General features: G+C 39.2%; 3 protein-coding genes across 4 annotated transcripts; 2 read left to right on the top strand and 1 right to left on the bottom strand.

Annotated features, from left to right (window-relative positions):
* Positions 1–823: 823 nt before the first annotated feature.
* Positions 824–10255, bottom strand: LOC135486136 (regulator of MON1-CCZ1 complex-like). 2 transcript variants are annotated; one of them, XM_064768675.1, is made up of 20 exons: positions 10131–10255; positions 9657–9733; positions 9067–9151; positions 8526–8669; positions 8096–8167; positions 7461–7529; positions 6989–7092; positions 6518–6613; positions 6009–6114; positions 5692–5803; positions 5384–5434; positions 4928–5040; positions 4422–4595; positions 3938–4051; positions 3483–3560; positions 3045–3149; positions 2534–2602; positions 2246–2316; positions 1753–1907; positions 824–1609 (listed from the first exon to the last, which is right to left on the bottom strand). In XM_064768675.1, the coding sequence occupies exons 1-20, from the start codon at positions 10242–10244 to the stop codon at positions 1530–1532; spliced, it is 1989 nt and encodes a 662-aa protein (XP_064624745.1). In that variant the 5' UTR covers positions 10245–10255; the 3' UTR covers positions 824–1529. The 2 variants fall into 2 exon arrangements, with proteins under 2 accessions (XP_064624745.1, XP_064624746.1); XM_064768676.1 differs by having other exon boundaries at positions 6989–7089.
* A 731-nt stretch (positions 10256–10986) lies between these two features.
* LOC135487153 (tartrate-resistant acid phosphatase type 5-like) lies at positions 10987–14864 on the top strand. Its single transcript, XM_064770590.1, has 6 exons — positions 10987–11145; positions 11679–11881; positions 12429–12553; positions 12801–13001; positions 13254–13401; positions 13724–14864. Exons 1-6 carry the CDS (start codon positions 11091–11093, stop codon positions 13973–13975), a joined length of 984 nt encoding a protein of 327 aa, XP_064626660.1. The 5' UTR covers positions 10987–11090; the 3' UTR covers positions 13976–14864.
* A 594-nt stretch (positions 14865–15458) lies between these two features.
* LOC135486730 (large ribosomal subunit protein uL13m-like) lies at positions 15459–18502 on the top strand. Its single transcript, XM_064769802.1, has 7 exons — positions 15459–15554; positions 16015–16138; positions 16430–16523; positions 16830–16890; positions 17255–17344; positions 17709–17830; positions 18260–18502. The coding sequence occupies exons 1-7, from the start codon at positions 15534–15536 to the stop codon at positions 18315–18317; spliced, it is 570 nt and encodes a 189-aa protein (XP_064625872.1). The 5' UTR covers positions 15459–15533; the 3' UTR covers positions 18318–18502.
* The last annotated feature ends 3311 nt before the right edge of the window (positions 18503–21813 follow it).

The following is a 21813-nucleotide window of genomic DNA, read 5'->3' as shown; positions in this document are numbered from 1 at the left end:
TATGAATTGAAAGTTTTGATCCAAATCTTGCGTTTTTTACATTTTCTTAGATCATTACAGCCATGCTGATTTGTTACTGCCCCTTTTAGTTCCACTTTCCAAGTGAGGGGCAGCACTTGTTGGGTGTGGTCAAAATTAACCCCTTGTGGGTGAGCATGCCGAGGAGCATAGTCTGGGTGTTTGGCCTCCTTGGGTGGTCGCAAAAAAGGGCCACAAGCTCCAACCTCTGGGTGATCAGCTTGGGTTTTGAAGGGAAAAAAATCTCAGCTCATTGGATGAGATGAATGCTCTGATACATAATAGGGAGGTTCCGCACCGCCTACGATTACGATTACGATTACGATTTCGGAAAACGTAATCGTAATCGTAATCGCATCGAGAAGCAGCTAAATTCAGTTCCGCAAAAATACTCTTGATGTCATTCGAGAAACCCATGGCTCACGAACAGAGCGAATTTTCATTCCTATTTCATTGCAGTCGTGACGGTCTAACACAGCTTTGGCCATGAAATTTGCAGGTCCTACGTCTGGTGTGCATAGTCAAAATATATTGTTTGTGAAAAACGTGACCCAGGATACTTTGGAAGTGCATGAAATTGACGTTCTCGATGATCGTTTATCACTTACGAAGATTAGCCGCCATCGTCGTAGAAACGAACCGAATATGCCGCAGACGATTTCAGGGCTGATGACGTTGCTGCAAAATTGATGACGTCATACACAAATCGTAATCGTAATCGTAATTGTAGGCGGTGCGGAACCTCCCTATTGTCTCCAGAATACCACTATACCAGTAACCAGAATTATAGGAATGACATTTATTATATATTTTTACTTCTATGTACATGACAGCTATATAGTTACTATACATTTCTAATGAGTACATTTCTCACAGTGAAATTGAAGTTGAAGGGAAAACCAACATATTCTGCCATTGACTGCACTAACAGAAGCACCAATGTTGATCACAACACTTACAGAGAAGAAGATTCACCAAAATTACGATTCTGTGAGGTGATTCAATAAGCAGTTAGACTATCACTTTACTTGTTTACAAGTATTTACAATGTATTTACATACTGAGACGCCCAAAAGGTGAAATAAACCAGTCAGTTGCTCTCCAAATATACACTTATTCTTGTCATTCTGAGTCACATTTCTCTCCAAATATACACTTATTCTTGTCATTCTGAGTCACAAATGTGAGTAGGCCTACCTCCACTCGAAAACCCCCAACTTGAGCCCGGTCATCCTAAACAGCATCCAGTAGTATCCAGTTAATAAATTTGTGAAATGTTCATTAAAAATAAATAAATCAAAAAAAATAAATCGGACCATTTTACACTTTGTTACAAATGTTATGATTTTTTGGGAAGAAATATAGTAGCGCCTTACTGAATACTGCCTATGATGACCCTTCGAGCCACACCATTCAGATCGAAATGCATCACAGCACCAGCTTTTCAAAATAGTCTCATAATGTTCATTTTGTTACAAGTCGTCCACATATCCAAGTAACATGTCCTGGTTTCAAGAAGGATTAATCGCTGTCAGCGCCTCACTTCCGAAAGTGGCCTCCATGTGCTTGACATACTTCTCGCAACGCTCTCCTGTAAGATAAGGTGATAAAGTTAACTTAACATTTGGAAAGAATTTCAAATCCAAGTTCATTCGTCAGCCTGTAGGTGATTGTACCATAAATTAGATTTTAACATCACTTCATCAATTCTTGGTATTAGTCATTAGTATTCACCTGATGGAAATTTTGGCGTGCCTCTGAGTCTGACATTACGTTGTTCGAAGAATTTAAATACAGTGTAGAATATCATGATATCTTTTGTCCCCAGAGCCGCATCCAAGAACTTCCGAGCAGACACGCCATCGACATAACCAACACTCTTCACAAATCTGAAAAATAGAACATTCAGAAGTCAGCATTTACTTTAGACATGTTCTGTAAACAGGGTAATGTTCACGACCGTTATATTTTTTTCCCAAACAGCGCTACAACCTGAGCTTTTAGACATGAGCCAGTAGGGTGCTCCCAAATGTTCGGCTCTATAGCAGGACTTTTCACCTTTCACCCTCTCACCCCAGAACCTTTCACAAGTCCAACGTCCTGTGACTTCATGTCAAAAGGGGAAAATTAGAACTGTGAAAATCTTCTTTTCGATGCATTGCTATCATAATTTAAAGTCAACAACAAAGTTTCGTGATTGTGATATTGCAGATGTCGCTCTAGTTACCTCAATGCTTGTAAAAGCTGCTGTTTTGACAAAAGTACTTCAATGATCTCTTCAGTGGCGGTTGATAATCTCTGCAAGAAGAAAGGAATAGAATGGAATTTGTTTGCAAAAAATCTGGATTTTAAAAGGCATTCAGGAGAAAGCTTATTAGATTGCACTGTGGATAATGGTATGCTTGTTCTATTTCAATACAGAACATTTCACTGTCAAGTTCCCAGATATAAATAGTTCCATATCTCTGCAAACTACTTCAAATGAACTACCTGTACATGCCAATTACTTGTTTACCTTTAACATGTCAAGGGCCAGTTGATATGCTGGTGGATAGAAGTTTTCTAGGGAGAGCAGCAGACAAGCCTGGAAAAATATAAATCACATTGGTTAGGATAAAAAACTCCCCTGATATTCTTAGATCACAACAGAAAGAAACCCTGTGAAGTTGGTCTTTTGGTGTTGAGGGAAAAGCCAGAGAACACAGTGAGAGAAACCCAACAACCAGGCATAGATCTTTTTAAAAGATTGATGCCTGCCATCTGGAGGTAAAAACCACTCCGTGACCAGCCGGAGTCAGCTCAAACTCGTATACAACCAGCAGTTCATTAGAGGCAGCATTCATCTGGCCTATAACCCCTACAAATCCTGCTCAAAGCAGATCTGCAGGTATAGAGTGATGAATGCTGCCACTACTAAAATGCTGATATTACAAAGACTGGCATAAAACAAGAAGGTAGGTTACCTCCCAACATACAAGACTTCTGTTTGTTGAGAATGCGTATGAATATGTTAAATACAGACTTACGATAGGTTTAGAGTCACTGAGAACATGGTATTGTAGAAACTGATGGAGTTGGTAATAACAGCCATGCTGGACTAGTGTGTTTATTACAAGTTCATAGAGGTAGTGCTGGAACAAAAATAAACAGCAATGATAAAAGGAAACTGCTGCACACTCCATTGTCAATTGCATTTACAATCTGTAGTGGTGTCAAGACTTACACCAACGTTGCTGCCACACTCCATTGTCAATTGCATTTACAATAGTGGTGTCAAGACTTACACCAACGTTGCTGCCAATGCGGATTGAGTGAACAGGCCCAACTTGGGGCCACTGAGAATCAAATCTTGTACCCACAGTGTTGAAAGCAACATGCACCGAGGTCAATATCGAATATCATTTTGCAGACTGTGCGATGATGTAATGGGCCAGGTGTCCTGCTATTCTTTGACATGTACCCACCTGCACAGGAATTTGATGAGAGTTCAGTGACCGGATGTATTCGATCAAAACTGCCACAGTGAATTTGTAATAGATCTCCTGAAAAACAAACAAAGAGAGTTGAACTGAAGTAAGAACATTGTGACAAGGTTAGGCAGCCAGGGACTTATGGTTCCAGTGTACAATGCAAGGGAACCATGAATATTTTATTACTGTTAAAGATTATTGGTAAAGACAGAAGTACAAGGCCTTTTCAGCATAGCCTGGAATAAGGAGCACGGTGGCACCACAGATAACGCCTTGTGATCGGTAGGTCTACCCGAGTTCAATACCAGGCCAATGCTGCTTAGTGCATGCTCTGAGACAGGAGATGGTACAGTGAAAAGTGCTACATAAAAACTCACTATTATCACTACCCGGTATCATTATTATCCATCTATCAGAATGCAAATTAACACACAGATAAATGGCCTTACCTTATTGTCAACGAACACAGTAAAGACGTGAGTATACATGTCGGACTGATCAATCAGTGCTTGGGGAGGAATAGACAGTCTCTTCGCTTCCTGTTTACCAGTCGTTTCGGCAGTCTGAGAAGGAAAACAAAATGTTTGCTGTTTTCATAAGATCATTTTCAAAAAATATTCTTGGGGGGTAAGTGTCCTGGGGGGTAAGTGTCCTAAGGGGGCAAATGTCTGGGGGTAAATCTCCGGGGGGTTAATGTCCAGGGGGTGTATGTCCAGGGGGGTAAAGGTCCGAAGGGTAAATGTCCTGATACCAGTTTAAGTATACCTGTCAATATAGGTAGCTACATGAATTTCTATAGTTATTTTGGTTGGAGTGTTGTGTGACAACTTCATTTTAAGAAATTCTTTTGTATCAAATACATGGCATTGAATTACACCAGCGGATACCCAACAGAAATTTTCAATTAATGACACTTAAGAGAGGTCCACATACCTGAGCCTGAGCTTCAGCTTCGAGATAGTTCCTGTAGACTTTGTTCAACTTGTCAAACACCTTAGCAAAGACAGGCAACGCCACCTGCTGGCCCGGCAACATCATTTGTTTACAGACAGACAACACCAACTTTTTGCATTCTTTCCTTTGCAGTAGGAAATCTATTAACCGTTTCTGAAAGAAAATGACAAACATGATAAAGGGCAAAATCCATAAATGATGAATTCATATCTCTTTTTTGCGTATTTTCTTTAAAATTATCCATATCAGGGGAAATGGCCCAAGAACCAGATTCAGTATTGAACACAGCAGTTTGAAGTGGATGAGCCTTGTTGAAAAAGTCTTAGTCAGTCATGTTTAATTTTTCGATATCATCAGAGTCATAAATGCACAGCATACATGTGAATATCTACATAAGTGTTACTAATGGGTCAGTCATGCCAAAGAAGCAGATACATCAGTACTCTACTTTGATACACGTTTTATAGTTCATTGGGAAAGCCCACCTTATCTGTTATCATCTGAGCTGTTGGCTCCAGATTCAGCGTCACATACCACAAACAACCGAGTTTAGCGTCGATCACAATATTTGGCTGGAAGACGATCCAATTGGGCGAATCTTTTGTATCGTGAAGGAAAAACACCACAAAAAGACTATTAGCAAGTACTTGCTATTAGGAGATGAACAAGACTACTGGAAATGAAAGTTAAACTGATGTTGTGACTACTTGAAAGAGACATCAGTTAACTGTAATCATGGGGTGTCTGTCCTAAAAGTTAAATGTGAATGTCCACTGTCAGTCGCCATCAACATGACACAAAGACAGTACACCTAGTGCATTGTTGCAACAAAAACATCTATTAGTGGCACCCACTCGAAAAGAACAGTTGACATTTGTTTGACACAAATCTGTACCATCTCATTGATAATGATAGTAACGTGCTGATCTTCAAAAGGATACAAAGTTCACAGCTGACCTCTGCGACATCTGGGGCGCCAATGGGTTGGACAACTGCAAAAAGAAAGAGGGTGTCACAATAGATGTGAAAAAAGGACAATGAAGGATGAAATGTGACAATGTAATTCTTCCATTCCGAGTCTATGTCGACTAAAGTTTGCCGATAAAAAATACTCGTAATTAATAATTGAGTTGCTTGGGTAATGAAGCTGGAAAAAATTTCAGTTGCGCTCAATCAAATGGTTTTCTATTTCAGTATTACAGATATAGGAACGGTGCTGTCGTATTATGATGCAGATATCGACACATACCTTGTTGACTGAGCTTGACTGGTTTGATCGGTGTGGGAGCAAGTATGGCCTGATGATAGGTCACATATCCATCAGACTGGCCTTCAACTTTGATATCAAACATCATGGAGGTCTGAAAACAGATGAAAATGCTATTTATCAATATGAGCTTTTCAGGATTGCACCAGGTCAACTGCCATGTTTATTAATTTTGATATGGGTTCACCAATGTTTGAAAACATGGAACTACCCCCAGAATTTGGTCCATTCAATTTGATATGACTGCCTTACTCAAATAAATCAAGACAAATTTCAACAAGTTTGCTGACATAACTCACCTTTGAAGCTTGATGATGAACAAGTATGAGATTATCCACAATATTCACAGCAAACCGTCCACTCAAGTCAAGCCGCAGAACATCTGTCTTTCTTGCCGGACTCTCCCTGAAAAAGCGGTGGTCGGATACTTTTAGGAGGATCAGCATGCCACAAGTGTGTTTGGACAGCATCAAAGCAGTTACAAGGCCTATCCAGGATACAACGTCAACATTTAGGACACTGATGTCCTGGAGAAGGTTGGCCTTGTTTACAAAGAGAGTCGCGATGATAAAGATCTAGCCCTTGGCATACAGTTGATCCTGAATTTACCCACGGCAGTTCGAGGTTACCATCGTTAAGAGGTTGACAAAAATATTCTCAGAACTGATGCGTTCCCTTTGGGACTTGTTACAGTCTAGTCAAAGCTGAGAAAAAATCATGTCAGATCTAAGAAATTCCAAGGTCCTTTCAACAAAATTTGGTTCAGATATTATATATCATATATATTCTCATTTAAGATATAACTTACTTTTGTAACTGGTATAAAACAATCTCAGCACCGATATTTCCTGCTGACGCAGACCTGGGTTGATGCCTCAGCACAACAATGTACAACTGATCATATCTGCAAACAAAATAATTTCAGAATAAACAATATTATAATATTGTTGAGAGTGCTCAAATTCTCTCATGCTTCATTTTCGAACGTGCATCAGGCATTATAGTAATAATGAACTGTAAGCTGCAGCTATGGTAATCAAGTGACACCCACAGCCGCAATCATTCCTTCAGGTTATTTCTTGGCTACTGGCCCTGTCAAAGAGCACGTTGCCATAGCCTTTTCACGTGTAAAGGCTGTCATTGGAACTGCCCTAGCTTGACAAAAGTTTGTTTTTTTTCCTTTTGAAAAATTCAAAGTTCTACTGTGTGGGGGAAAATAGGAATCCTCCAGAATTCGGAAATGTCACATCCCTGTTTCTAAGACCTCACTTCAACTTACATTTTTGCCATGGTTACGTCTCTCTCCAACAGACACAGTCGTGGTGGTTTTGGAATGAGAGGGAGGTCAACTTCAAATTTGGGGAGTCGAAAGACATTTCCCTGCTGGACAAAAGATGGAGCAACATTATATTCAAAAACATCAACTCTTGAAGATGGGCGACAGCACAGTTCTTCATATTTGTTTGCTACAGTCGGTCATGATCTCTCCCAGTCACCAACTCAGAGTGAGTTAGTCATAAACAGTTATCAGAAGTGATAATGCTCATCTCTCAGTAGGCCACTTGCTGTTAAGAGAGAAACATGGGCACTGATAGCTGGGTCATGCCAAAGTTGTTTAGTTGCTCCACTCTTGTCATGTTTCATTCTGTGATTACTATCCCGTACGTGACATGAATTCTATATTTTGTGGTATCATGTTAAAAAATTTAAATCGTGCAATGACATGATATCGATCAATTCATAGATCTTACCTTGAACAGGAATGGATGTATGATGTTACCAAGTGGGCCAGATGAAAGGAGGAGCACCGCATCCTTAGGCTGAAAGTTAGATAGGAGAGGTTGAAGACCGTTTTATGAAAATATGTTACAAAGGAAAAGGAAATGGAGCAAGCACAAGAAATTTTACAGTTTCATCCAAAAATTGGTGTATCACAAAATAATGAAAGGCGTTTTCATTGCCCAGTGCATTTTACATTATTACCCCAGCTATTTGCCAGTATAATCAAGTTCTAAGCTTAACTTCCATGGTAGTATCACATGTCCAAGCTGCATATACAGTACTGAGGACTGGCAATCACACTTGACCAACTCTGGCAGCTACAGGCACCCAATTTCTCCCGCTTCGACACAAAGATGGAACAGTGTCGATCTCCTCAAGAAAGAATCAAACCCAAAAGCCACAACCTCCCGAATATGAGCCTGGCAATCAAACCACTATACCACAATACACTGAACTTCAATCAAACTGTGGGATGCTTGACAGCTTCACTTATCCTCGGCTTTTTAAAACACCTATTAGTATCAGCCATATCAGTTCCATCTGAAAACGGATGTGTTTTAGCAAGGTAAAATCCTGCCGTATGCATAGGCCACAAGACACTTACCAGCCACACAAACCAGTTGATAGGTACACTGAATGCCTTCATAGATCTCAGATTTCTTTTTTCAGGAATCACCTGAAATCAATAAGGATTCAAACAACTCTATCAAAAGCAGAGGAAATTTCATAAGTAAAAAAGTTAAAAATTTGTTTTAATTTGATTACTTCTCCTCAACTAGTCAACAATTTAAACATTTAACATATCTTATGTAACCTGGCCCAAATACAGTTGGTACATTCTTATCTGAAATCACTGTGCATCACCAAATACCCTCTTAGAATTTTTTGCTCCAATCCCTCCTGTGGGGAGATGCTACTCCAATATATACTTCTCCAATGCAAAAGTTCTCCTCTAAACTAATTGTAACAGACCATCAGATAATGCAAACTCCCAATATAAATGCGCCTCTGGAGGGAATTCTTCCAACACGTACCTGATAATATTCAATGCCATGATCAGTGATGAAGACAATCTCATTGGCAGACACCCAAGAAAAACCAATGATCTTTGTAGATTTCCCCTTGCAGCTCTGCGAATATTCCATCGTGTCCATTCCATCAAAGAAATTGACAAATTCCTACAAACAACAAACAGCTGTTAGGCGGGATCAAAAGGAAAAAACTTAAAGAAATGAATTAACCCGTTTAAAGAGTGTTGTCACCTCTTATCCACTTACATCCACATTGAACTTTTTTTAAATTGTGTCACTGAAAGGTATAAAATATGAAATAAGTTCTGAAACTTATCATACAGCTTTCTCCTTGAATATATATTGACACCACATAGAAAACCAATACATTGATTTTTCACATCATTTAAGGATATTTCATTAAGCCGGGCTTACATGGGGTTCGGGTTGTAACAAGCCAAATAAGTTTAAGAACAAACAAGTCATTTCAAGACATTCTCAATGTCACTTGTGACATTGAACATAAGTAACAAGTCGAATCCGATGTTAACCCTGCCTTGCCTACCACTGATTTCTGTGACCGCTGAACTGCCAAAATCTTCATGTCAGAGGAGAATTTAACGGAAATGACATCACCCCGATCCTCCATCCTGAAACACAATTAGATATGAGTGTAACCATTTAGTCGGGGGTTCCTATGCCGAAAAAAATGTATTGTATGAGTGTTGTATGAGTAAAGTGTGTGTTTTAAGGAGCATCATGATCAATCTTATTAAAATGGTCAGTAAAGACCATGAGAAATGAAAAATAAGTAATTCAAATATACACCGATTGACTGAAGAAATGTTTTGTTGAACTAGGACAAATATTTACAGCCTATGTACATCACAGGTTCATGAATTAAGATTTATATGTATGAGGACAAAAGATAAATCAAGTCGATAACCTCTTATTGGTAGATTAGAAACACCTTTAGGGAAAAACTGGAAATAACCCACGATATCCTCAATGGAAACATTGAAGCTTGATTATTGAAGCTTGATTAGGGCCTACAGTGAACTGCTGCAAAGCAGCTATCTGAACTTTCCATAGAACATTGCAAGAGATAGCTGCTATTAAATAATTTAGACCCCATATCATCTTCTTCTATCTCACCTGAAGTTAATGTTTGTTTTGTCATCTGGCCCTTTGACCACAACACCTGTGGCGCCACCTGATCGTACGCAGAAAACCTGCCAAAATGAATAACGATACACAATTATTATCGACAATCATTATTGGGCACTGACCAGTCATCCTGCATTCATTCATCTGGATCAAAAGTGAAAAGGGTCACGACCGCAACACAAGTGGAGCCCTTACTTAGGCCTACTATCTAGAGTATTGTCTGAAGTTCACTTGGCCGAGGCCTCCTGACGTATTTGTTTTGTTTGGGCCCTGGTTTGTCTTTGTTAAACTCATTTATTGACTTGAAAAACGAAAACTCCCCAAATAGAAATTGGATGGTGGGATTTTTTAGGGGACACACTGCAGTTAAAAGTAGACTAGAGTGTACATCTTAATGTACTGTGTGCACTAAACTGGACGAAAACGCTGTCATGCCGAACAAAGCTTTGTTCAAAAATATACCTGACGATTTGAGTCATCAAAGAATACATTTGTCACTTTGCTAAAAGGTTCAAATTGTATCGGATTTTGACATAATTCAATGTAAAACTGTCCTCCTTGGGAAATTTCTGCCATTTTGAGGTGACCTCTACAGGAAACTTGTCAAACTAAAAACTAAGTCTCGCTCATTGAAAAAATCTTACAGTGTAAATTTTGTCTACAAAAAATTTAGAACATAATATTTTGCGCTAGACTTTGTGTCACATGCAAATCACATGTCGGAGTGTTATTTTTTTGGAAGTCAAAACTATTATAAAAGTCAGTTTTCCTAATGTCATCATCAATTATTCCACACGTTTTTAAATATTTTGACATAGATTATGTAGCTTGATTACAGTAGTATAACTCTACAATTCAAGAGACCATTATCACAGCCATTATCAGCTAAGACGACGACCAGGTGGCGAAATAGGACAAGCTCTACACTTACTCTAGTCTGTGGTTTGAGATGCAAGGGAACTTTGGGTCACAACATGCATTGCATAACATAACATGCATTGCATAACATGAGTTTATACTTCCAACCTTAGGAAATTGGAAGTATCTGTACGCCCAGCCTGGGATAATACTGACAAGTTGGGAGTATTTGCAATGTCAGTTAAAACCCCAAACTCCCAAAGTGGTGCATCAATAATGTTAAGGAAGTACTTGACTTCCTGACCAAAAAGGTTATCTAAAGCCCTGCAATCATGACACAAGCTTGCACATGACAAGCTTGGGTAAACATCATAAGATAGATTGTTGATTGCTAAATGGATTGTTCTTTACAGATACAGGTAGGCCTACACAGTTAATTAGGCTAGGAGTCCAGTTTTGATTGGCCAGTGGTATCGCCTCAGGTGCACTGATTAAAGAATAAAGAGTGCACACGGCTCACCCAGGGAACCAGTATCCATCTAGCAAGCACCAATCTGAAAAGTGATGGAGACTGTCCTACTCCTAACTGCCCTGTGCACTCTGTTTGCTGCTGTTGCGGGTATGTAAAAAACATTTTTCTCTCAGTTTCGCTTCCAGTTAGCTCAAAGAATTGTTTGAAATGAAGTATATTCTGGCTCTCAGGAAGAGAATATACTATTCCACAGATCTGAATGTTGAGATCCCTGTGTCGTACAGCCACATAGCTCTCTTCCATAGATGATGCCCTAGTTTATTGATAGATCTGCATTCATGTAGTTTCATGTTTTTCAATCTACTCAAAGTCTGCTCCCAGTGTACTGATATAACATGAGAAAGAACAAATACCCTTAGACCAGCCTGAAACAAGATAGACCCTGCGGCACTATTATGCTTGGCCTCACAAACCAACAAGCTCCTTGAAACTTGGCTCATTTCACTCGTCATAAAAAGGTTTTGTCTGCCATTGGTGTATTTTGGCCTGAAAATTCCAAATGTAGGGTAGTAGAGTATGTGTGCTTGTTGATTGCAACAGAAAGGTGCACTGGCCTAGGATAGGAGTGAAATCTAAAGCGCTTTAACCTTATTTAAGAATTTAAGAAATTGTCTTTTCAGGTGTTGGTGATGACAGTGTGCGTTTCCTGGTGATAGGAGACTGGGGTGGGCTTCCATATTCCCCGTTTTCTACAGCCATAGAACGGGCCATTGCCAAGCAGATGGCCAAGGTGTCATCGAATATTGACTCACAGTTTTTACTAGCACTTGGAGACAATTTCTATTTTGATGGAGTGGTCAATGTCCATGATCCAAGATTCCATGTAAGTTTTAAGCGAAGTGATTTTAATAGTGAGCTTATGCTGGCTGAAAAACAATCATGCTCAAAAGGGTTGTATGGTTGAACTTGTCAGAAAGTAACTCAAATTATGCAGAGGACACTCCTAGTCTGAATCTGTGGTGTTCAATTATTGAGGCCAGCCATTTCGATCTGATTGCTTCTAGATACATAAGGCAGTTTTTAGCAGTGCAACCCAACACATGTTATTGCCACTGATCTTAGACACAATGCCTGGATGTGAGGTTCAGTTATCGTTAGCAAAATGGTGATCATCCACAACTAAAGCCAACTTTTGCAAGAAATCTGGTTAAAATTACCACTCAACATATAATTGTTGTCTAGGACGTCCAACCTAAGTATGTTAAAAATGTGACAGAAATCAACAATTGACAAGAAAATTTGGGGAAAACTATCCCAGAAAACCCTTTGAAGTCTTTGGTTGGATGTATCGATCTCTCTTGGTGTAAAAGAAACAATGAGCTGATCCCCTCACTAGGTAGAAATAACAAAGTATTTTGTGTCCATTTCAGGAGACATATGAAGACGTCTTCACACACGATTCCCTCCAGACACCGTGGTACTTGGTTGCTGGCAACCATGATCACCGTGGTAATGTTACAGCGCAGATTCTCTACTCGCAAGTTTCCAAAAGATGGTAATTAGACTATTTTAATTGTCAGTAATTTAAAAGGGGGTCTATAGGCTTGCGTCAGGTAGGTCAGATTAAGTTAGACGAAGTCACTGGTCAAGTGGAAGAGGTATCTGCTCTCTCACTGTATGATCATACAAAGAATTATATTTATCACTGAATCAAGCACGAGAGAGTCGCATTTATACTGTGTCCTTAGACTCCTTATCTTCTACCTATAGCACCCCTTTAAAAGCAGCACAATCTTTTTAAGGAACTACCCAGACTACTACTACACCATGTCCTACCCCATTCCCAATTCCAAGAAGACCGTACGCTTTGTTATGATAGACACGATTTTACTTTGCGGCGTCTCAGACACTCATTATTTAGGAGAGCCTCCCCTTGGTGCAGCAGATCAGAGTGTGGCGGATAAACAGTGGCTGTGGATTGAGCAACAGTTGAGCCATAGCAAGTAAGTGAGAAATTAAGATGAGAAAAATGTGGTCTATTGTGTATGTAACTTGTGCTTGTATGTTGTAACTCTGAACTATCACAGTCTGAAATTCTACAATTCTGTTTGGATACTGATTTATATGCAATTTGATTAAAGTTATCATATGCATTTTTAGACTTGAAGGCTCTTAGAGCTGAGGGCATGGGAAAAACTATTATAAGGGTTGGGCGACTTATGTATTTATTGAGCGAGGCATATTTTTCCTTCCAGGGATGACTATCTGATTGTTGCTGGTCACTACCCAGTGTATTCCATCGCTGAACATGGTCCGACAGATTGTCTCATCAAGCAACTTGATCCAATGCTTCACAAGTACAACGTCAGTGCATTCATGTCTGGTCATGATCATAATTTGCAGGTAAGTTCAACCCGGAATAGATTAGAGAATAATGTTCGACCTGATTTTGTTCAGAAAGATTAGCGCCTTTGAACATGACACCTTTGTCCTTGTTGTCACCTTGTACAACCAAGCACTTGAAAATAACATTCTAAGACGAGGATATTGCAATGTTCCATTGTTGCATTGTTGTGTCAAATTTGGCTTCTTCACAACAAGGCACCCCAAATCAATGAGTTTGCTGTCGCTTCAACCACTGCTATCATAAATTTCTAGGTAAGTCCAACCAATTCAAGATCATTGGCATTGACAACTTCTTAAAATTGCCTAACTTTTCTTGCAGCATCTGGTTTACACTGATGTTCTTTACAAAACCAAGATGGACTATTTCGTGATTGGCTCAGCAAACTTTATCGATAATTCAATCAAGCACAAGAATGCAGTTCCAAAAGGCTCTTTGAAGTTTCACTGGGCAGATACTTCCACTTTTGGAGGCTTTGCCAAGGTTTTGATTACTCCACATGATATGACTCTAACCTTATTGAGAGCTAATGGTGTTGAGCTCTATCAAAAAACTATTCGACCAAGATTTTAGCATTAGTTCATAACCAGCTTGTTTTCCAGTTCATTGCAAGTTTTAACAGTTTAATGAACTGTTCCTACAGCTGATCTCATCTTTCAAAAAACTATTCGACCAATATTTTAACAATAGTTCATAACCAGCTAGTTTTCCAGTTTATTGTAATCTTTAACAGTTGAACGAAATGTTTCTGTATCTGATCTCATACCAGAAATATGTGTGATGAAATGATGATATCTTTACCCTTTGTAAATATTGATGTTTATACTCAAACAGAAAATTATGCATCATAATGTATAGTCACCCAATGTATGGCTTAAGATGACGTCGCTGCCAGCAAGCTAAGGATAAACAGACAATGATTATGGCACATTAAGCTTTGGCTTCATCAAAGTCATTATCAGATCATAAAAACTATTAGAAGCCATGCACTGTTAATCAGATATTATATGACTACAATGTATAGAGTGAACATAATTTGAATATAATTGTCAAAGAAATTTTGACAGAATAGAGGATATCATTTGAAGGACAAGACATCACTGTCTTGCATTTTTACATTTTTTACATTTCTTACTGAGGTGCTTTTTACTGTACAATTTTGGGTTGAAATGACAGTGGGAATCTTGGGTTGCCTGCTGTCAGCTTCTGTGTAATTTTAGCACAGTGATGAGAGTGTAATGTGTGTATACCCCAGGTTGTCTGCAGGATGGAACCTCGGTTTTAATTTAAAAATCAGTATCAACGAAGTCTGTGATATAAGTTTAGGATCCTGAAGCATGCTTCTGAGCCAAAGTCTACACATTTCAAATGAATTTTTTCAAACATATGATTATTTTGTGTAAATAGTGAGCTTTAATGCAGAATATTTGTATAAGAAGATGTAAATTAAATATAATTTTAAACACAATGGCGTGGTTGTCTTTCTGATTTTGGAGGAGGAATTGAATGATCATGTGCATCAAGGAAACATCTCTGAACTGGACACCGCAGCCAACTGGGCCCAACTCATCGTTGGTATATCACGGTCTTTATTTATGTTACCACTGATCACACTAACATATCTGCAATGTATCAGATTAGTTAATTAGCGTCTTTCCCCATATGGAGTGTGCGATGTCGCAAAATTCCTTCGAGGTCATGAACTCTTAATTGCTGGACGACATCCTGCAATTTATGATGGTTTCGCTCACTCGATTCATGAGTACTTGTAGTTTCTATTTTTTCAAAGCCTTTTCTTTCCCTGTATGAAGTCCCTGGCAGAAACAACCCAAAAAAAATGTCTCGCCGCCGTGCAGTTGCCTAAATTCAACCAGTTCCCTCGCAGTGTCTAGGTCAGCCCCGACCTAAAGTTCGTCTAGCAGGCATTTTGCCCAATTCCATCCGGAATTATCATTACCGAACAAAATATTATATAACCCCCCCCCCCACCCACCCCGTTTGGCAAGGAAAACTCTGCGGCCCGAATGGAAGAACAGTTTATAATCAACGACGAACAAAGATGGTGGACACTGAAATGTGATTTTTGATTTCTCCTTGAATTTTGTTCTTCAAGCTACAAAAAAGAAAAAGAATGTCACACTGGCGTGTTCAGGTAATGTTCATGATATTGCTCCTCAATTCATGAACGATGAAAGCAGAAAATAAACTGTATTTCACTTTAAACTGTGCTGTAGTCTGTGAAATGTTGATGAGATGATTTGCATGTTCTGATTTATACAGTATTGTATATTGCCTATTGGATACACTATACCTGCCTGTTTTGTGTTAAATGATTTGCTGTTTTATTAATGTTTATGTAACTCTAACTGTGTGGAAAAAAGGAATGATTCGGATCGCACTGTACTGTTGATTGCGTACCGTACCGTGTGCACAGCTGTGCACATGATGTGGCCACGAGGCACTATGGCCTGTAGTCGTCACGTCAGTTCAGCTCAATGTTACTTTGTGATGAAGGTCTTAACCAGTATAGCGGAAACAAAATTAGCCAGAAAATATTTCTAAAAGTCATTCAAGAATTAAGTAGTGAATTTTCATCCTCTATTTCCTTTCAGCAATGGGCAACCATGGCCCGAACATGGTGGCTTTATGATATGAATCACCAATGTCCATTACGATCAGCAGACAAGATCGCTACCTACCTCTCAGGAAAAAATAAACCAATTTACTACAACGGGAGTAAGTTAAATCTTAGGAAATCTTCCGGGAAGAAATGTTTTCAAGAATCAAGAAAGTCAAATAAAAGACTAAAAATTGTTGATGAGGGCCGTGTTCCAATGTTTCTGTCTTTTCATTCATTTCATGTGCACTACAAAAGCAAGGGAGTCTCAGGTTTATATTTCACCGACAAGATAAGTAAAAAAGTGTCTTGCCTAATGACACAAGTCCAATGTCCACAACGCTAGTATTGCCAATGAGATTTTGCTGGTTCTTCATTGCATTGATTGGATGGCTTATTCTATTCTATAGGTGATGTCGGAGATCATGTGGTTGTTATAAATACCAAGCATTTGGCTTTGTTTGATGATGAGTGGAAAATGAGAGTTTACACTTATGACACAGGGTAAGTAGAATACGTTTTGAAGGGATCTATATTGAGAAGACAATATGCTTTACCCGCTGCAATGTGATAAACCTTGTGTGTTCTTCCATGTAACTTGGGTAACTTCACTATATCACATGGAAAAAGCTGGAGAGCCATTCTTTTATCTATCATATTTAAAGTTATCCTGAGTAGTACATGTAATGTATGTCAGTAATTGCAGGTGCATGTTTCAGTGTCAACAAAGAAACTTAGGCTCTAAATCCAGCCTTATTGTGGTAGAATAATTCTCAACCTTACCTGCTCTCATTGCTGTTGACTTTTCAGGTACCCTGGTGGAAAGTCTGAAGTTGAAGCCTGGAAAGTGCATTTAAAAGCCCCAACCGAGGTAATCAAGGTTTTGAAGGCAACATGTTATTACCGGTATTGTTACACCAACCCTAAATATTTTATTTTGAGCAAAGACTATTTACCCTGAATGATCATATCTGCTTCTCACAGTGGCCATTCAGGACTCCGAGTTTGTGGCTTTCCCTAATTAAGAAATTGATCAATTTTATGTACATATGTATTGAAATGGCTGTTGTTTGCTAAGACTTCGTGAATGTTAAAGGATTAGGCAGGTAATTGGAAAGACTCCAAACACTTTAAGAAAAGTAGTTTACTAATGAAACAGGAGAAGCACATACTGATGGGATAATCAACCTACTTTTTTTTTTCAACAGTTATCATCAATGTTTTCTTTTCTGCAGATAGTGTACAAGGCCATTAAAAGTGCAATTGTGCCTAAAGACTTGGGACGGCCCACTTTACTAAAAAGACTTCATCTATTTCCTGAAAAGGTGAGCCTGCCATTTTCATCCCTCTCTTAAAGGTCCAGTACTTCCACATGAGAACATGCCTTGTCAGTTGGGTGTCCCTCAAAGCACTTGGACTTTTTCTTAGTTATTTAATCCCTTTCCAGATAAGTGTGACAAGCAAAATGGGTTGGGCTATAGGTTACTCTGTCAGCTCTTTAGCAGCTGGTCATTGGTTCCAGTACTGGACCATTCGGGCTATAAACCCACCCCAGGCTCTTTACATCCGTCGAATGGAACAACAGGCTAATGCCTTCAACCCCTTAACTGATAACCATAGCCATAACCAGTCAGGAGTGGTTTTAAAAAAGACTAAAATTACTGACAGTAATCACTATGGTGCTTTCAGGATGTGCCTCCAGAAATTATGAAGAACGTCTCTGATCAAATCAAACAGATTATGCCAGTTCCAAAGCGCCTGGATGAATATAGCCAAGAAGAAGTCGATAAATTTCCCAAGCTATTTGATTGGTAAGTATAGCTTACTGATGATAAAAAGGGAGATGAAGCAAATGGTGTATTCCTCTCAGATTGGTTTAAAAAGTTCACAGTCACAATTCCAATTTCATGAAGTTGGCTCCAGACTTAACAAACTGGTCCAGTGTTCACATTGTAGGCTAATAGGCCACTGTTCAGCTCATTTGGAGAGGTACATGTACATGAAGGACGCAATCAATGACAGGTACTTCACCCCACACCCCTTCAAAAGGGCTTTGGACTCAGTCGGACAGTGTACATAAGACCAGTGTGCTCAATTTACCCTGAAATTCTATTCTTGAGCCTCAAAACTTAAAATTACCAGTCCTGATATTAGGAATACAGGACTTCTTCTCCATGTGTTTTTCTCATGAGCATTTCACACAGAGATATCAAATCTTAACGACGACCTTTCTTTTTCAGGCCAGAGGATTATGAAGTAAAATCCGGACACAAATATTTCAAGAGAGGCAAACGATGATGACATCGGATGAACTAGGAGTGTGTTATCAAGAATCAAACAATATACAATATTGCTGTTGAGAATTGCAAATCTCATAAAGGTGACGGATTGCCAGTTTCACCACTTGCACTGAACAACAGGAGAAACATTCACTGTTCACTGTTCATGTGATGTACTTTTTATAGAATACAGAAATGTGTACATATGAATGAATTATTGTTTTGTCATTATTTCACAACATGGAGATTTGAGGAACTGATGACAGATGTGCCTGGTTTTGGCCACAGTTGACATGAGAACCTCAAATGGTTCATTGGGAGCCTCGGAGTAGAAAGCAACCTGTGCTAGGAAGTGGTCCAGCATGTGTGTTCTCCATGTGCCTCCTTCTTAAAAATACTGTGGCTAGAAGTGGTACCATCCAACTGCTGATCACTGTAGACTATGTGGTAACTTCGGATTTGTGCCTCCTTAAAAATACTGTGGCTAGAAGTGGTACCATCCAACTGCTGATCACTGTAGACTATGTGGTAACTTAGGATTTGTGCCTCCTTCTTAAAAATACTGTGGCTAGAAGTGGTACCATCCAACGGCTGATCACTGTAGACAATGTGGTAACTTAGGATTTGGCAGAGATACAACCGACAGAGACGGTCTGTTCAGAATACCATTGTCACAATCTACCTGATTGGCTCAGAATTTGGACAAAAGCAAGCTTGCATGGCATAGAATTCACCATTGGGTCTGTGAGGTTGGCTCCCAGTTCGTTATTCGTACCCATTTTGCAACATGGTGTGTTTGGGTACGAAATAGGCTAAGCATTTCCCAGTTCCCAATTCAAATTTCTTTCAAATATTAACCCTCCACAGTCCGATAACTCAACTTGGTGGTTTTAACCCTTTCCTACCAAGCTCTCGATTCAACTATCAGTGACTTTAACCCTTTCTGACCCATTTCCTGGTTCAAAATACCAGCTCCTTATTCGTTTTAACTCATTTTAACCCTCTTTTCCCTATTCAAATGCTGGCTCCCGATTCAGCTACAAGTCACTTTAACACTTTCTGACTCCATTTTATTCATTTGCAAGCAAAGAAAGGCACTCGCTTCTTCCTATGAATGAAAGAAATCATGCCAAAAAGCAAAGAAAGGCACTCGCTTCTTCCTATGAATGAAAGAAATCATGCCAATTCTTCCTCAAAAGCAAAGAAAGGCACTCGCTTCTTCCTATGAATGAAAGAAATCAAGCCAATTCTTCCTCAAAAGCAAAGAAAGGCACTCGCTTCTTCCTATGAATGAAAGAAATCATGCCAATTCTTCCTCAAAAGCAAAGAAAGGCACTCGGTTCTCCCTATGAATGAAAGAAATCATGCCAATTCTTCCTCAAAAGCAAAGAAAGGCACTCGCTTCTTCCTATGAATGAAAGAAATCATGCCAATTCTTCCTCAAAAGCAAAGAAAGGCACTCGCTTCTCCCTATGAATGAAAGAAATCATGCCAATTCTTCCTCAAAAGCAAAGAAAGGCACTCGCTTCTCCCTATGAATGAAAGAAATCATGCCAATTCTTCCTCAAAAGCAAAGAAAGGCACTCGCTTCTCCCTATGAATGAAAGAAATCATGCCAATTCTTCCTCAAAAGCAAAGAAAGGCACTCGCTTCTTCCTATGAATGAAAGAAATCATGCCAATTCTTCCTCAAAAGCAAAGAAAGGCACTCGCTTCTTCCTATGAATGAAAGAAATCATGCCAATTCTTCCTCAAAAGCAAAGAAAGCACTCGCTTCTTCCTATGAATGAAAGAAATCATGCCAATTCTTCCTCAAAAGCAAAGAAAGGCACTCGCTTCTTCCTATGAATGAAAGAAATCATGCCAATTCTTCCTCAAAAGCAAAGAAAGTCACTTGCTTCTCCCTATGAATGAAAGAAATCATGCCAATTCTTCCTCAAAAGCAAAGAAAGGCACTCGCTTCTTCCTATGAATGAAAGAAATCATGCCAATTCTTCCTCAAAAGCAAAGAAAGGCACTCGCTTCTCCCTATGAATGAAAGAAATCATGCCAATTCTTCCTCAAAAGCAAAGAAAGGCACTCGGTTCTCCCTATGAATGAAAGAAATCATGCCAATTCTTCCTCAAAAGCAAAGAAAGGCACTCGCTTCTTCCTATGAATGAAAGAAATCATGCCAATTCTTCCTCAAAAGCAAAGAAAGGCACTCGCTTCTCCCTATGAATGAAAGAAATCATGCCAATTCTTCCTCAAAAGCAAAGAAATTAGGCACTCGCTTCTCCCTTTGAATGAAAGAAATCATGCCAATTCTTCCTCAAAAGCAAAGAAAGGCACTCGCTTCTTCCTATGAATGAAAGAAATCATGCCAATTCTTCCTCAAAAGCAAAGAAAGGCACTCGCTTCTTCCTATGAATGTAAGAAATCATGCCAATTCTTCCTCAAAAGCAAAGAAAGGCACTCGCTTCTCCCTATGAATGAAAGAAATCATGCCAATTCTTCCTCAAAAGCAAAGAAAGGCACTCCCTTCTCCCTATGAATGAAAGAAATCATGCCAATTCTTCCTCAAAAGCAAAGAAAGGCACTCGGTTCTCCCTATGAATGAAAGAAATCATGCCAATTCTTCCTCAAAAGCAAAGAAAGGCACTCGCTTCTTCCTATGAATGAAAGAAATCATGCCAATTCTTCCTCAAAAGCAAAGAAATTAGGCACTCGCTTCTCCCTTTGAATGAAAGAAATCATGCCAATTCTTCCTCAAAAGCAAAGAAAGGCACTCGCTTCTTCCTATGAATGAAAGAAATCATGCCAATTCTTCCACAAAAGCAAAGAAAGGCACTCGCTTCTTCCTATGAATGTAAGAAATCATGCCAATTCTTCCTCAAAAGCAAAGAAAGGCACTCGCTTTTTCCTATGAATGAAAGAAATCATGCCAATTCTTCCTCAAAAGCAAAGAAAGGCACTCGCTTCTCCCTATGAATGAAAGAAATCATGCCAATTCTTCCTCAAAAGCAAAGAAAGGCACTCGCTTCTCCCTATGAATGAAAGAAATCATGCCAATTCTTCCTCAAAAGCAAAGAAAGGCACTCGGTTCTCCCTATGAATGAAAGAAATCATGCCAATTCTTCCTCAAAAGCAAAGAAAGGCACTCGCTTCTTCCTATGAATGAAAGAAATCATGCCAATTCTTCCTCAAAAGCAAAGAAAGGCACTCGCTTCTCCCTATGAATGAAAGAAATCATGCCAATTCTTCCTCAAAAGCAAAGAAATTAGGCACTCGCTTCTCCCTTTGAATGAAAGAAATCATGCCAATTCTTCCTCAAAAGCAAAGAAAGGCACTCGCTTCTTCCTATGAATGAAAGAAATCATGCCAATTCTTCCTCAAAAGCAAAGAAAGGCACTCGCTTCTTCCTATGAATGTAAGAAATCATGCCAATTCTTCCTCAAAAGCAAAGAAAGGCACTCGCTTCTCCCTATGAATGAAAGAAATCATGCCAATTCTTCCTCAAAAGCAAAGAAAGGCACT

This window comes from Lineus longissimus, chromosome 4 (genome assembly GCF_910592395.1).
Source record: "Lineus longissimus chromosome 4, tnLinLong1.2, whole genome shotgun sequence".
Taxonomy (NCBI): Eukaryota; Metazoa; Nemertea; class Pilidiophora; order Heteronemertea; family Lineidae; genus Lineus; species Lineus longissimus.
Note: the sequence above shows the minus strand (reverse complement) of the source record. Positions and strands in the feature narration are given on the sequence as shown.

Bases quoted from the DNA above. Each gene is read 5' to 3' on its own strand.
- LOC135486730 (XM_064769802.1), top strand. From the start codon at position 15,534: ATGTCACACTGGCGTGTTCAG. The intron at 16,524-16,829 runs GTAAGTAGAATA...TTGACTTTTCAG, and splicing joins GTTTACACTTATGACACAGG to GTACCCTGGTGGAAAGTCTG. The intron at 17,831-18,259 runs GTAAGTATAGCT...TTTCTTTTTCAG, and splicing joins TTTCCCAAGCTATTTGATTG to GCCAGAGGATTATGAAGTAA.
- LOC135486136 (XM_064768675.1), bottom strand. From the start codon at position 10,244: ATGGCAGAAATTTCCCAAGGAGGACAGTTTTACATTGAATTATGTCAA. The intron at 6,614-6,988 runs GTAAGTTGAAGT...TTTTGTTTGCAG, and splicing joins GACGTAACCATGGCAAAAAT to ATATGATCAGTTGTACATTG. The intron at 4,052-4,421 runs GTATGTGGACCT...TTTCCTTCTCAG, and splicing joins AAGCTGAAGCTCAGGCTCAG to ACTGCCGAAACGACTGGTAA.
- LOC135487153 (XM_064770590.1), top strand. From the start codon at position 11,091: ATGGAGACTGTCCTACTCCTAACTGCCCTGTGCACTCTGTTTGCTGCT. The intron at 11,146-11,678 runs GTATGTAAAAAA...TTGTCTTTTCAG, and splicing joins TCTGTTTGCTGCTGTTGCGG to GTGTTGGTGATGACAGTGTG. The intron at 12,554-12,800 runs GTAATTAGACTA...AATCTTTTTAAG, and splicing joins TCGCAAGTTTCCAAAAGATG to GAACTACCCAGACTACTACT.